General features: G+C 42.8%; 2 protein-coding genes across 2 annotated transcripts in view; one reads left to right on the plus strand and one right to left on the minus strand.

Moving 5' to 3' along the window:
* Positions 1-4,406: 4,406 nt before the first annotated feature.
* On the minus strand, positions 4,407-8,611 carry LOC111950520 (stromal cell-derived factor 2). Its single transcript, XM_023968142.2, has 3 exons — positions 8,370-8,611; positions 7,907-8,103; positions 4,407-5,226 (listed from the first exon to the last, which is right to left on the minus strand). The coding sequence occupies exons 1-3, from the start codon at positions 8,542-8,544 to the stop codon at positions 4,924-4,926; spliced, it is 675 nt and encodes a 224-aa protein (XP_023823910.1). The 5' UTR covers positions 8,545-8,611; the 3' UTR covers positions 4,407-4,923.
* Positions 8,612-8,891: 280 nt separating this feature from the next.
* Positions 8,892-12,310, plus strand: part of LOC111950519 (transcription elongation factor SPT6) — a 53,510-nt gene continuing 50,091 nt past the window's right edge. The window contains exons 1-3 of the mRNA XM_023968141.3: positions 8,892-9,002; positions 9,904-10,011; positions 10,207-10,377. Of these exons, the coding sequence (XP_023823909.1) occupies positions 9,915-10,011; positions 10,207-10,377 (268 nt within the window). The 5' untranslated portion in view covers positions 8,892-9,002; positions 9,904-9,914. The remainder of the gene's footprint in view (positions 9,003-9,903; positions 10,012-10,206; positions 10,378-12,310) is intronic.

A 12,310-nucleotide genomic window follows, 5' to 3' on the forward strand; every position in this document is an offset into this window, starting at 1 on the left:
CTCCAGAGTCCAATGGTGCTCGGCATTCCACATGCTGATCTTAGGCTTGTTGATAGAATAATTTGTATGTTTAAGATGATGACTAAAGTATTCCACCCTGAAACCATATAATTGTATGAAATGTGTTAGAGTCATAATCCAATAATGTGTGTGACTAGGCCATTGTGTTACTATTTCGCAATGTGAGCTGGGTATAGTTGAGACATTCAAGGACAACTGAACTGTCGACTTGTGATAACGGTGAAACTAATAACTGTTAGAGGAGAAAAACTGTTAGAAATGACTAGGCTTGGAGAAGATGATGAAACATGTTGCAGAAGGGTGATACATTGTTTATGTGAACTTTTGAAAAATACAGCCCAACTAAAGAGAGGTGGAGTTTCTACTGATGTGAGTTCATGTGTGTGTGTGTGTGTGTGCTATAAAAAGATTGTGTTCTCATTTTGAAGACAGAGCGCTCTCTGAATAAAGTGTTGATCTATTGCAGACTGGGACTTTGTCTAATTCCTCATTAACCAGAGCCTTACAACCTCTGGGAATTGGTCAAAGCTATAAAATAGTTCAGTTAGAACATAGAGATAGAAATTCTCGTGACACTTGTGTTTGGCTGCTTGGCCATGGAAACCCATTTCATGAAGCTCCCGACGAACAGTTATTGTGCCGACGTTGCTCCCAGAGGCAGTTTGGAACTCGGTAGTGAGTGTTGCAACTGAGGACAGATGATTATTATATATTCAAAAGTATGTGGACATAATGGGGGAGGGAGGCACAGGGAGGGCTGTCAATATCACTGGCACAGAATTGGCAATTGCAGTGGTGGAAGGGGGTGAGCACTCGGTGGTCCCATTCTGTGAGCTTGTGTGGCCTACCACTTCGTGGCTGAGCAGTTGTTGCTCCTAGATGTTTCCACTTCACAATAACAGCATTTACAGTTGACCGGGGCAGCTCTAGCATGGCAGAAATTTGACAAATTGACTCATTGGTAAGGCGGCATCCTATGACGGTGCCATGTCATTCTCCTGCCAATGTTTGTCTATGGAGATTACATGGCTGTGTACTAAATTTTATACACCTGTCAGCAATGGGTGTGGCTGAAATAGCCAAATCCACTAATTTGAAGGGGTGTCTACATACTTTTGTATATATAGTGCATGTCAAGTTTGAGTTCTATGTGCCCCCTGTGCAGTATCAGTGGGCTAAGAAGCACATCTACCTGTTAGCCAGCCTGTGTGAAGAGAAGATTCCACTGGAACGGTGAGGACTACTAGCACTGTGAGTCCGGGACAATAAGTTCTAGTCTTTCACTCAAACCTGTATGCATATTCAATAGTCAATCACTCTTTATGTCAAGTTGCTCCAATACAGTGTTGTTAAACAGTTGTGTAATTATCTGTAGCTACACAGTTACAGCTCTCACAATCTCAATGGAACAGTAGTGTTGTTTATTTTACATGTCTCTATGCAGAGCCATTGATAAAGTGGGTAGAAATCTGAAGAGAAACCTTTTAAGACCTTTCCTGACTTTTCTTTACAAACGAGTTACATCATCAACCAGAGGCAAGAGAGAGGACACACACACACACAGAGAGAGAGGACATAACACTGGTTTGCACAAAACATCCATTTAATTGAGGTATCTATTGTGTTTCATCATGTACAAATCTCCTGAAAACAAAGCTGTTGGGATGAACACTCAAGACAGCTGATGGTTCCTACAAAGTTCTCTATGTCAGACAAGACAGGGTGTTGCTGTCAACTCCTTGGACACGGACAGCAGGGCTGAGGTCAATTCCAATACAATTCTTTCAGTTCTAGAAGTTGAATTGAGAAATTCCATTCTAGAATAGGAAAAGTGCCATTCGTTTTCAAAGGCACTTTAATTCAGAATTCCAGTTCACATACTGAACTGACAGAATGCAATTGTCCCCTATGGCTGACTGAGATAATACTGTACTGGACACAGAAAGCTGATACACTTTATGTTTCAGCTTAGTCAATGGAAGAGAGATGTAATACTGTACTGAATTAAACTGGAATCGAAAGTCAAACCAAAAGAACACTTGCTTGTTTGTCGTAAAGAAGACAAGGGGTGTTGTAACCGTGGGGAGAGACAGTCTGCTATAAAAATGTGTATTTAAAACAGAAAAGTGCTCCTTCCTCTTTAATGATACACTTATATGAATAGTACGAGAAACTATATCATGTCATAAAGGCACCGTAACAATCCTGTTTTTCCATCTACAATCGGACTAAAAACAAGGCTTGTTCTTCAAATAAACATGGGCTTTACTTAGAACTGTTCCATTGCACTCAATTTTGTACACAAATAGTTGGGACTTGTAATCAACACAGACCTGCAAATTTTATATGGACTATTGTCCGTACAGTGTCCATTGTTGATCATATGACATTCATTTGTCAGAGGAGCAATAAAGTAATTTCTACTCTATTCCTTTCTATTTTTTAACACATCATGGGCAGCACACAGTCTTTGAGACAGTAGGGTGGTTCCACGTGTGGGAGCGGAAAATATTTTGTCCATCTCAGATTGTTCTGGCAATTCTCACATAGAAAATTCAGGAAGGAAATACATGTTTTAAATGCTTTTTACATGTATCACAAACCATTTTTGATAAAATAATGATGGAAGGGCCATTTTATTCCCTTTTAAAAAGATCCCTCCTGTAAGACCCTATGATCGTGAACTGTACGGACATCTTGGAGTCATACTCCTTATAGTGTGCTCTAAAATATGGAGTATGTCTATATTCTGAACAATAAAAGCACTCGTTTTTGTTCTGGTGGCTTTGGGCAGTATTTCTGGAGACTGACATTCATTTTGCTGTCTATGTTGAAGTGACATGTTGGGAGGTGTGGGAAGAGGGCCTTCACTACATCCTGTTGCAGCCTTTTTGGTTGGTTTAGTGCACGTGTCAAACTCATTCCACGGAGGGCTGAGTGTCTGGGTTTTTGCTCCTTCCTTGTACTTGATTGATGAATTAAGGTCCCTAATAAGTAAAGAACTCCCCTCACCTGGTTGTCGAGGTCTTAATTGAAAGGAAAAACCAAAAACCCGCTGACACTAGGCCCTCCATAGATTGAATTTGACACCCATGGTTTAGTGTATCAGACTAGTCTGTTCCCAGCTGTTGATCTGTGACCGACAGGTCAAAGAGCAGGTGAAGTCATGTGACAGTGATTTGTTTTGATTGGTCAGGAACAGTTCTGATGTTGTCCTGGCGACCCCTAGATCAGATAACATCCACTGTGGCACTTATGCCGGACTGTGTCCTCAAAACAGAGGGAGGAGAAACAGGTTGGCAGACAAGAATAGAGGTGGGTAAAATAGATCCTGGGTGAAGTAGACACTGGTCCTGGGTTAGTTTAGCATTTCTGCAACTAATGGTGAAGGTCAGGATTTAAGGAGGGCAAGCTGATCATAGAGCCATACCTAGGAGCAACTTCACCCCAGAGCGGGAAAACAGAAAGGGGGCAAAGAAGGCAGGTAGTGAAAACCTCAAGCGAGTCTGGAGAGGCCAAAGTAGTGTAGATCAGAACTCTGGGTGGGAGAGAGAGCGGGCAAGAGAGGTGAGAGAGAGCGGAGAGAGAGAAAAGGAAGTAAATGCTATAGAGCAGTGTTTCTTAATCCTGGTCCTAAGGGGTGAACATTTTTGTTTTGCCCTAGCACTACCAGCACTCTAGACTAACTTTTTCAGTTGATGGCACCAGCACATGATTGTCAAACCAATTTTTCAAAAAAAGAATTGGTAGTGACCTGACCTGTGTTCCGTAATGTACCTGCATTCCATACAGAACCAGGCTAATAATGACTGGTCATCTTTTAAATTAGCATGCCCTTGCAGGGCTTGACATTCAGGTACATTTGCCAGTGGCACACCAGGCCAGTGCCAACTGAAAGCTACTAACCTGAATGGAAAAGAATACTGGCCCGAGAGAGCGGATGATGCGCACATCATTGGAATGTTCTATAATTTGCGGGCTGAGCAAGTAGCCTATAATGACCTACCCTCCATACACGTTCGCTATGTTAAACAGTCACACTACAGTTGTAAGGCCTATAAAATCTGTTTTATCTTTTGGTAAATTCTGTTTTCCCGATTTTTTTTCTCTCCAGGTTTTCGAGTTCTCCTAGGTTTTTCTTCTTCAGGTTCACACTCAAAAATCACACCTTTTTTTATTTTATATGTTGGGATGTTACAAGTCCACAACAATGCTTAAACCCCTTTTGAGGTCTGGGTGTAGTTGCCCTTTAATTAAACTGCACACTTAGCAAGAGACCCTTGTGTTTGGCTAGCAGTGTTTTTGTACTGCACAGTGTAGGCTACATGTGATGGCAGTCCATTTGCAAAACAAATGCCCCATGATTGAATCAAATCATCATGATATCATTCTGCCAGGTAGGCTTCATTTGCAGTAATTTAATTGGGAAGGTTTTTTTGTGATAGCCTTTAGAAATGCTCATTCAAATTGTGCATGATGACTGAATTGCGCATCGCAAAGATTCAATCAAGACTTCGGACTAAACTTTTTGAATACCTGGTCTGCATACCCATTGTTGCATGCATACACATTGCTGTTTGAATAATTCTTGATAATAATAAAAGAAAGCTAATTGTGAACCAAAAACTAACGTGACCAGACCAAAAAAATATATAAAATCACTGGCACCATAACGATCAATTAAAATTGGTGTCGCACTACCAAGTCAAAGGGTTGCGTTTTGAGCCCCGACTACACAGCTGACTCAAATTATCAAGTCATCATCAAGCTTTGATGATTTTAAAAATCAGGTGTGTAGTGCTAAGGCAAAAACTAAAACATACAGCTTTCGGGTCCCCAGGAACAGGATTAAGAAACACCGACTAGTTCGATAGCTGGGTCAGGTAACAGGTTGATGGAGAATTAGAACTCTGTGTGTAGAGGATGGCTGTAGTCCATGTTCCCTAGTGGGCTTTCACTGGGCTTCATAAACACCCCCTCCATGGCCCTCCACAGGCTGTGCTGGCTGGGGCCCGTCATAGCGTGCACCTCCCTATGCCCGTGGATGGGCCGGCCGTACTGCTCCCCCGTAACAGATAGCAACGTATCAGTGGAGGCATGCTGGAAGCGGACGGCCTCCTCGCGCTCCCATACCAACCCTCCGCACTGCACCATCCACTCATCCAGGTGGTCCCCCTCTCCCTCCTCACCAAACGCACTCACCTCCTGAGAGGGGAGAGAGAGAGAGCGTGTCAGAGAATGCATTATCAACAACAATCATACAATGTTATCTTCTTGGTATTGTAGTTAGTGATTGAGGGGGGAAGACAGAGCAGGGGCTCAAAACAGTTACAGGTTGAAGACAGTATACCACACAACCTCCTGTGCCATTAAAGGGGAATTTCACTGCTGCTCTATTTCACTATATACAGTATGTCCGTTAATATGTTATGAACATATCATGTACGATAAGACACTGTCTGCACTCTTAAGGTCATGGCCGCCCGTGGATGTTTGAATCAACTGATGAGATTGCCATGTTGTTGAACGTTGAAAATGTACACTATTCCATGGATTTTCCCCTTCACTTCAAAGAGGAAGGCATCTGAACAGCGCAGCAGAAAAAAGGACATGGTAACTAACGTTACCTAGCTAACTACATTTGTTTATCTAAACCAAAATCTAGCTAGCTTTCTTAATACACTGGCTAGACATTCCAATGCATATACATGTAATTAGCTAGCTACTATCTAGCGAAGTGATTTGTAACTTTGCAAGCTAACATTAGCTTTCAAAAACTAAGGAGGACCAAGGTACTCTTCATATAATTAATTAAAATGCCTTTATTAGTATGGCATGTTCAATAGAAACAAAGTTTATTTTTTTTGAACAACGCATTTTGGCTGCATGGCCTTCGTCAGGGAGTACAAAAAAAAAAAGAGTACAATGTCCTCTCTTGAACAGCTTTTCCAATTAGCCCTAATTGGAAGAGGGAGTGGTTACAAAATTGATTAGACACAACAAGTAAGCAATACTATACACATTAAAAGGTGAAATACTGTAGCTATGTTATCATAAACATACAACTCCAAGCTAGAAGTATCAGAACACTTAGAAAGGTAGTTCTAACCTTAAATATGACTGGGAGAAGTGTCAAGAATAAGAAAGCAATATATTCCATAGTACACTAGAACACAGCAAAACATGAACAACAGTCTAACATAGCTGAGGGCAATTGAGCAAAATGTCCACTAGATGACAGCAAATGGACCTATCACGACCCTACAGGAAGGGTGAGAAATCCATATCTTCATTTAAACCAGGGTATTTAGTGGCCTGTAGTTTGTAAATCCAAAAACTTTCCCTTTGGTTTAACTGTTTAAGATGGTCCCCTTTTCTAATAGAGGTCGGAATATGATCAATACCCATAGCTTGTAGGGAGGCAGGGTTGCCATGGTGTAGTGCCTTGCCATGGGGTAGTCTTCATTGCCTACCCGTATGGTACACTTGTGTGTAAAATCAATACACTAAACTGTCGACAAGACAAGTGCTCCTCAAACGTTTCATACCCTTGCAGTCAGTTCTCTCGAATGGGGTAGAGGGGCTGTTAGAGTGAATAGGCTAGAAGAGTACACTATTGGCAGTGCTTGTCTACTCAAGAGCACAACTGTAAGTGCTTATACACAACAAGACTGTTTGCAAGTCAAGCCTCCCTCAAACTTCTCACATCTTTGCTAACAGCCCATCTCAATGCCCCAATATTGTGTAACAAAACATACATACGTTAGGGGGTAGATAAGCTTTAATATTGCAGATAGATTGATGGAAGTCAATGTATCTCTCAACTATGAAATAACATATGGAATCATGTAGTAACCAGGCCAGGTAATCTGATGCAGCACTACATCCCTCTACTTCTTGGTCAAATAGCCCTTACACAGCCTGGAGGTGTGTTGGGTCATTGTCTTGTTGAAAAACAAATGATAGTCCCACTAAGCCCAAACCAGATGGGATGGCATATCGCTGCAGAATGCTGTGGTAGCCAAGCTGGTTATGTGTACCTTGAATTCTAAATAAATCACAGTGTCACCAGCAAAGCATCATCACATCTCCTCCTCCATGTTTCACAGTGGGAACCACACATATGTGTGGAGATCCGTTCACCTAATCTGCATCTCACAAAGACACAGCGGTTGGAACAAAATATCTGGAATTTGGACTAAAGGACAGATTTCCACCAGTCTAATGTCCATTGCTCGTGTTTCTTGGCCCAAGCCAGTCTAAAATGCAACAAGTTCAATGATTTTACTGATTTACAGTCCATATAAGGAAATCAATAAATTGAAATAAATTCATTAGGCCCTAATCTATGGATTAACACTAGTGCAACCCCACTCCAGGGGAAGCACTGGTGATCAATTTTGCCATTTCTTTTAGAAACAGTCATAGCCCAGCTCCAATATCTCCAGGCGGGGTTGTAATGCTCGTTCATGAAAACATGCTTATATGTTGCATGTGACAGTTTGATAAATCCCAATCATTTGTTGCGCACACAAATCCTAGAATCTCCACATACGCCAAAATGTAGTGAGAAATGTATGCACGGTTGATAAATGAGGCCACAGACCTCTTGGCTGAGGCCGTAATACGCTTATCTCCACACAGGGAGCCAGGCTACAGTGTCTTTCAGAACAAAATAAACAAGTATTGACATTGGCTTTGTCCCAAATGACAGCCTATTCCCTGGGCCCTGGTAAAAATTGGTGTTTGTCCCAAATGACAGCCTATTCCCTGGGCCCTGGTAAAAATTGGTGTTTGTCCCAAATGACAGCCTATTCCCTGGGCCCTGGTAAAAATTAAGCCCTAAATTGAGAACTATTTAGGATGCAGACATGTTTCCCCGGACCTGGTTGGAGGACAGCGGAGAAGCGAAGTAGTGGCTGTGCAGGTTGCGTCCGGTGTTGAGGTGGGTGAGGCGGATGGTCTGTCCACACTTAACAGGAGTCCCCCGGTGACATAGGGTTCCGCTGGTGCCCCGTACACTCCAGTAACTGTTGCTGTCCTCCACTGTGGTCACCCCTGTCACTGACTGCTGCCCGCTACCTGGCAGGGGACACAAAATCGAATACACAGACAGAAATCAATACACAGACCATCAATCATCACTACACACAGACAGACAGAAATGAATACACAAAGTCAGGCAAACAGACACATTAAAAAGTACATTTAAGAACACCAGTCAGTAACCTTAAGTAAACACACTCAAAAAGCAAGGAGGAACGGAGAGAGATAATCTAATCAAACAATCCTGATGTTTCTATTTCCTCTGGCCAAGCTAGCTTGCTAGCTAGAATGTATTGACTCACCAGAGCCGTAGCGCACGTCGTGAGAGTGCAGTCTGACATTGTGCTTTACATTTAACAGCTTCACAACCGAGCCGCAAGTCACAAAGCTAAGTTCCGTTGCGAGCGATAGCCCAAATAAACATGATAATAGGAAAAAGCGAAATAAAAAGTGTGTTGGGCCAGTGCGTTTATCCATTATAGCTCTCCGCTGCCACTAAAATCAGCGACTGATATTAGTTTATTCTACGTCATCGAAATGGTACAGTGGGAAAGAAGAGAGAATCTGCCTTTGCGCCTGCTGCTGGCGCGGAGTAGTTATTGCAGATTCGAGACATTTACTGAGTTACTAGAGTTGAGTATTTCTGAGTCTTTTTCGTTTCTTATCGCTGGAAACAGTACTTTTAGTTCGTTATTTTACTTAAATCACTGCAGAACGTAGTCACAGGACTTGACGTTCCACCATTGTCCACCAGAGGGAGGGGGTGAGATCCACGAGCTAAACCGCTTCTGTGACACAGCAGCAGGACGTCGGAAGTTTCGTCAACACCGGAACTCATCAGCCATTTGTATTATTAGAAGCTGCATGAGAAGATAGCATACCAACACATCCTTCTACATTTCAAGGATTTAAATAAAATCTCGTCGCAGGGAGAAGTAAGTTATTTTAACAACGGAGTTTGGTGACCAGTGAAATAATCCCGCGCCAAAAACATAGGAACAATATAGTCGTGACTCGACTGATTGTCCCCCTGGCTAGTTAGCTAACATATTGCTATTGTTAGCTAGCTTACTGCGAAGTGCAGCTAGCCTAGGGGCCTTGTTGTCTCCCAGTACCGTGATTTATCAACAAAACAGATTTCTAGCTGAAGTCAAGGGTACATAATTCCCAATTCATGGTTCATTATCAACGTGTATTGTGAAAATCGCCACATGGCTAGTAACGTAACGAATGCAGGTTGTGTGCTAGCTAGCCATTTAGGAAGTCCAAAACTAAGAAAAGGCATAACTATGTCTTTCCAGAGAGAGCATTATATACAACTGTAGGGTAAGTTGGCTAGAAACCCAAGCATCACAGAGCAATAGTGGTTCCCTATCTAATGTTAGTTAGGTAACGTTAGCGAAGTGTGCTGTTTGCATTTTCTGTTCACAGCTGTTTTGTCGTCTTTTGTGCGCGAGACGTCAATCATCTCCAGTTTAGGGGAACATTATGTTCCAGATTCGCGCAATCCATCCACCAGTCTCTCTTCTGGAGACTGTTCCGTGGGATTCAGTGCCATGCTAGTGACTTCTTTGCAGCCCCATCAACCCTGTATTCTCGAGTTTTCCTGGTTTGCAACTCTGAGACCAATATTCTCTGATATTGATTCTCTGCCTATCCACAGGGATGTACTTGAGAAGAATCATGAGACCATAGGCCTACTGATAAAATGCACACTAGGGTGTACTCCAGGCAGAGCAAAATTCAGTTGGTGGTACAGCAACCAAAAAAGGTTGTGAGCTAGCCACTGCTCTACCACTCATCTTGTGTTAACCTGTAGTGTGTGTGTCTGTCCAGGCCTTGCAGACATGTCTGACTTCATCGACAGCGAGGCTGAGGAGTCAGAGGAGGAATTTGAGGAGAAAGACCTGAAGCCCAAAAAGACCCAGGTGTTTATGGATGATGGTAAGCTTGAGCAGATGATTACAATTTACTGATTTCTCATGTAATCATAAGAAGATGTGTGAGTATGACAACTTAATGTCTGTCAGCCCGGGCAATTCTTCTGTCATGTCTTCATCAGTCAGTTCTTGTGTGTGTATGTGTGTGTTTATGAGCAAATGTGTTTGTGTGTGTGTTTAACTCTTCCTCCCCGAACAGAGGAAGAGGAGGAAGAGTTAAACACAGAGGACCAGGATGAGCACGGGAACCTGAGGGGGCTCATCGATGATGATGTGGATGAAGATGAAGAAGCGGAAGAAAAGAAGAGCGGAGGAGCGGGTAGCGGCAGCGACTCAGAGGATGAAGTCAGACACAGGCGCAAGAAACGCAGTGAGTTTGGGCTTCGGGGCCTCGTTTATAAACGTTGCGTACATTGCACTCTAAATGTCTGCGTGCGCCATTTCTGAAAAGAATGCGCACGTACAAAAAGATTGAGATTTATAAACTTGGCGCAAGCCATACATACGCATGTTTCCACGTTATAAATCACACCCGTCCTGAAACTGTGCACGCATGAACAAGCATTAAATCTCTGCCTGTAAAACGCCCATCATTCACCTTTTATGGTGACAATAACGCCCTTATTTGCTATACTTTGGAAGTATTGGATTTAGGCTAAGGCAGTATCTAAAGGAAATAGCAATGGCGAACTTGATTAAATGTCTCTGGAAGTGTTGGCAGTGACATTTTCTGCAGTTTCTGAACAATGTGTTGTGGACCTGTGAACCGATCGTTTGAATTCAATAATGGTTTGCGTTTACTTTTTCTCTGACCTAATATACTGCACTGCCCGCAAATTCTGAAACATTGCCTAGTAGCCTATGTATACATGAATTTTCTTTCCACTACAGTATGCCTACACACAGTGGTAGCCTGAACACTGTATATTATAAACCGTGTTCCCTTTCGGATGCATAGGCTAATATTTCAAATATTTTGATCTATCTAATATGCCCAATGAAATGCGCATGGTAATTTGTTGTAGTCTAAAGCTTCTTCTGCAATATGAACCAATCATGGCCAGAAATTGTGAGTAATTTATTCTGCAATGGTTATGAAAATATGTATTATAAATGGAATATTGTTTACTTGATACATTTGAAATTACAGTAGGCTATTCAGACGTACAGTAGCCTACAAAAACATAAATGGAAAAGGTGAACCGTCTTTTCTACCGTTAAACTGCGCACAGGGTCAGATTGCATAGAGCAAATTACTTGAAACAGTTGATCTATTTACTACTGTAAAGTGGGTCCAATTAAATGAGAGATGGGATGTTGTAGGGCCTATAGGCTACTTCGCGGGTACTTAAGCATCACAGTCAGAAAAGGTGAGGAATTTATTCTGCAATGGTTATGAAAATACGCTGCTCAAAAAAATAAAGGGAACACTAAAATGACACATCCTAGATCTGAATGAATGAAATATTCTTATTAAATACTTTTTTCTTTACATAGTTGAATGTGCTGACAACAAAATCACACAAAAATTATCAATGGAAATCAAATTTATCAACCCATGGAGGTCTGGATTTGGAGTCACACTCAAAATTAAAGTGGAAAACCACACTACAGGCTGATCCAACTTTGATGTAATGTCCTTAAAACAAGTCAAAAATGAGGCTCAGTAGTGTGTGTGGCCTCCACGTGCCTGTATGACCTCTCTACAACGCCTGGCATGCTCCTGATGAGGTGGCGGATGGTCTCCTGAGGGATCTCCTCTCAGACCTGGACTAAAGCATCCGCAACTCCTGGACAGTCTGGTGCAACGTGGCGTTGGTGGATGGAGCGAGACATGATGTCCCAGATGTGCTCAATTGGATTCAGGTCTGGGGAACGGGTGGGCCAGTCCATAGCATCAATGCCTTCCTCTTGCAGGAACTGCTGACACACTCCAGCCACATGGGTCTAGCATTGTCTTGCATTAGGAGGAACCCAGGGCCAACCGCACCAGCATATGGTCTCACAAGGGGTCTGAGGATCTCATCTCCGGTACCTAATGGCAGTCAGGCTACCTCTGGCGAGCACATGGAGGGCTGTGCAGCCCCCCAAAGAAATGCCACCCCACACCATGACTGACCCACCGCCAAACCGGTCATGCTGGAGGATGTTGCAGGCAGCAGAACGTTCTCCACGGCATCTCCAGACTCTGTCACGTCTGTCACATGTGCTCAGTGTGAACCTGCTTTCATCTGTAAGAGCACAGGGCCGCCAGTGGCGAATTTTGCCAATCTTGGTGTTCTCTGGCAAATGCCAAAACGTCC

The sequence above is a fragment of the Salvelinus sp. IW2-2015 genome, linkage group LG23 (genome assembly GCF_002910315.2).
Source record: "Salvelinus sp. IW2-2015 linkage group LG23, ASM291031v2, whole genome shotgun sequence".
In the NCBI taxonomy this organism is placed as follows: domain Eukaryota; kingdom Metazoa; phylum Chordata; class Actinopteri; order Salmoniformes; family Salmonidae; genus Salvelinus; species Salvelinus sp. IW2-2015.

Coding starts and splice junctions, on each gene's coding strand:
- LOC111950520 (XM_023968142.2), bottom strand. CDS start 8,544: ATGGATAAACGCACTGGCCCAACACACTTTTTATTTCGCTTTTTCCTA. Junction 8,104..8,369: donor CGACGTGCGCTACGGCTCTG/GTGAGTCAATAC, acceptor GTCCCCTGCCAG/GTAGCGGGCAGCAGTCAGTG. Junction 5,227..7,906: donor CTCCGCTGTCCTCCAACCAG/GTCCGGGGAAAC, acceptor CTCCCCTCTCAG/GAGGTGAGTGCGTTTGGTGA.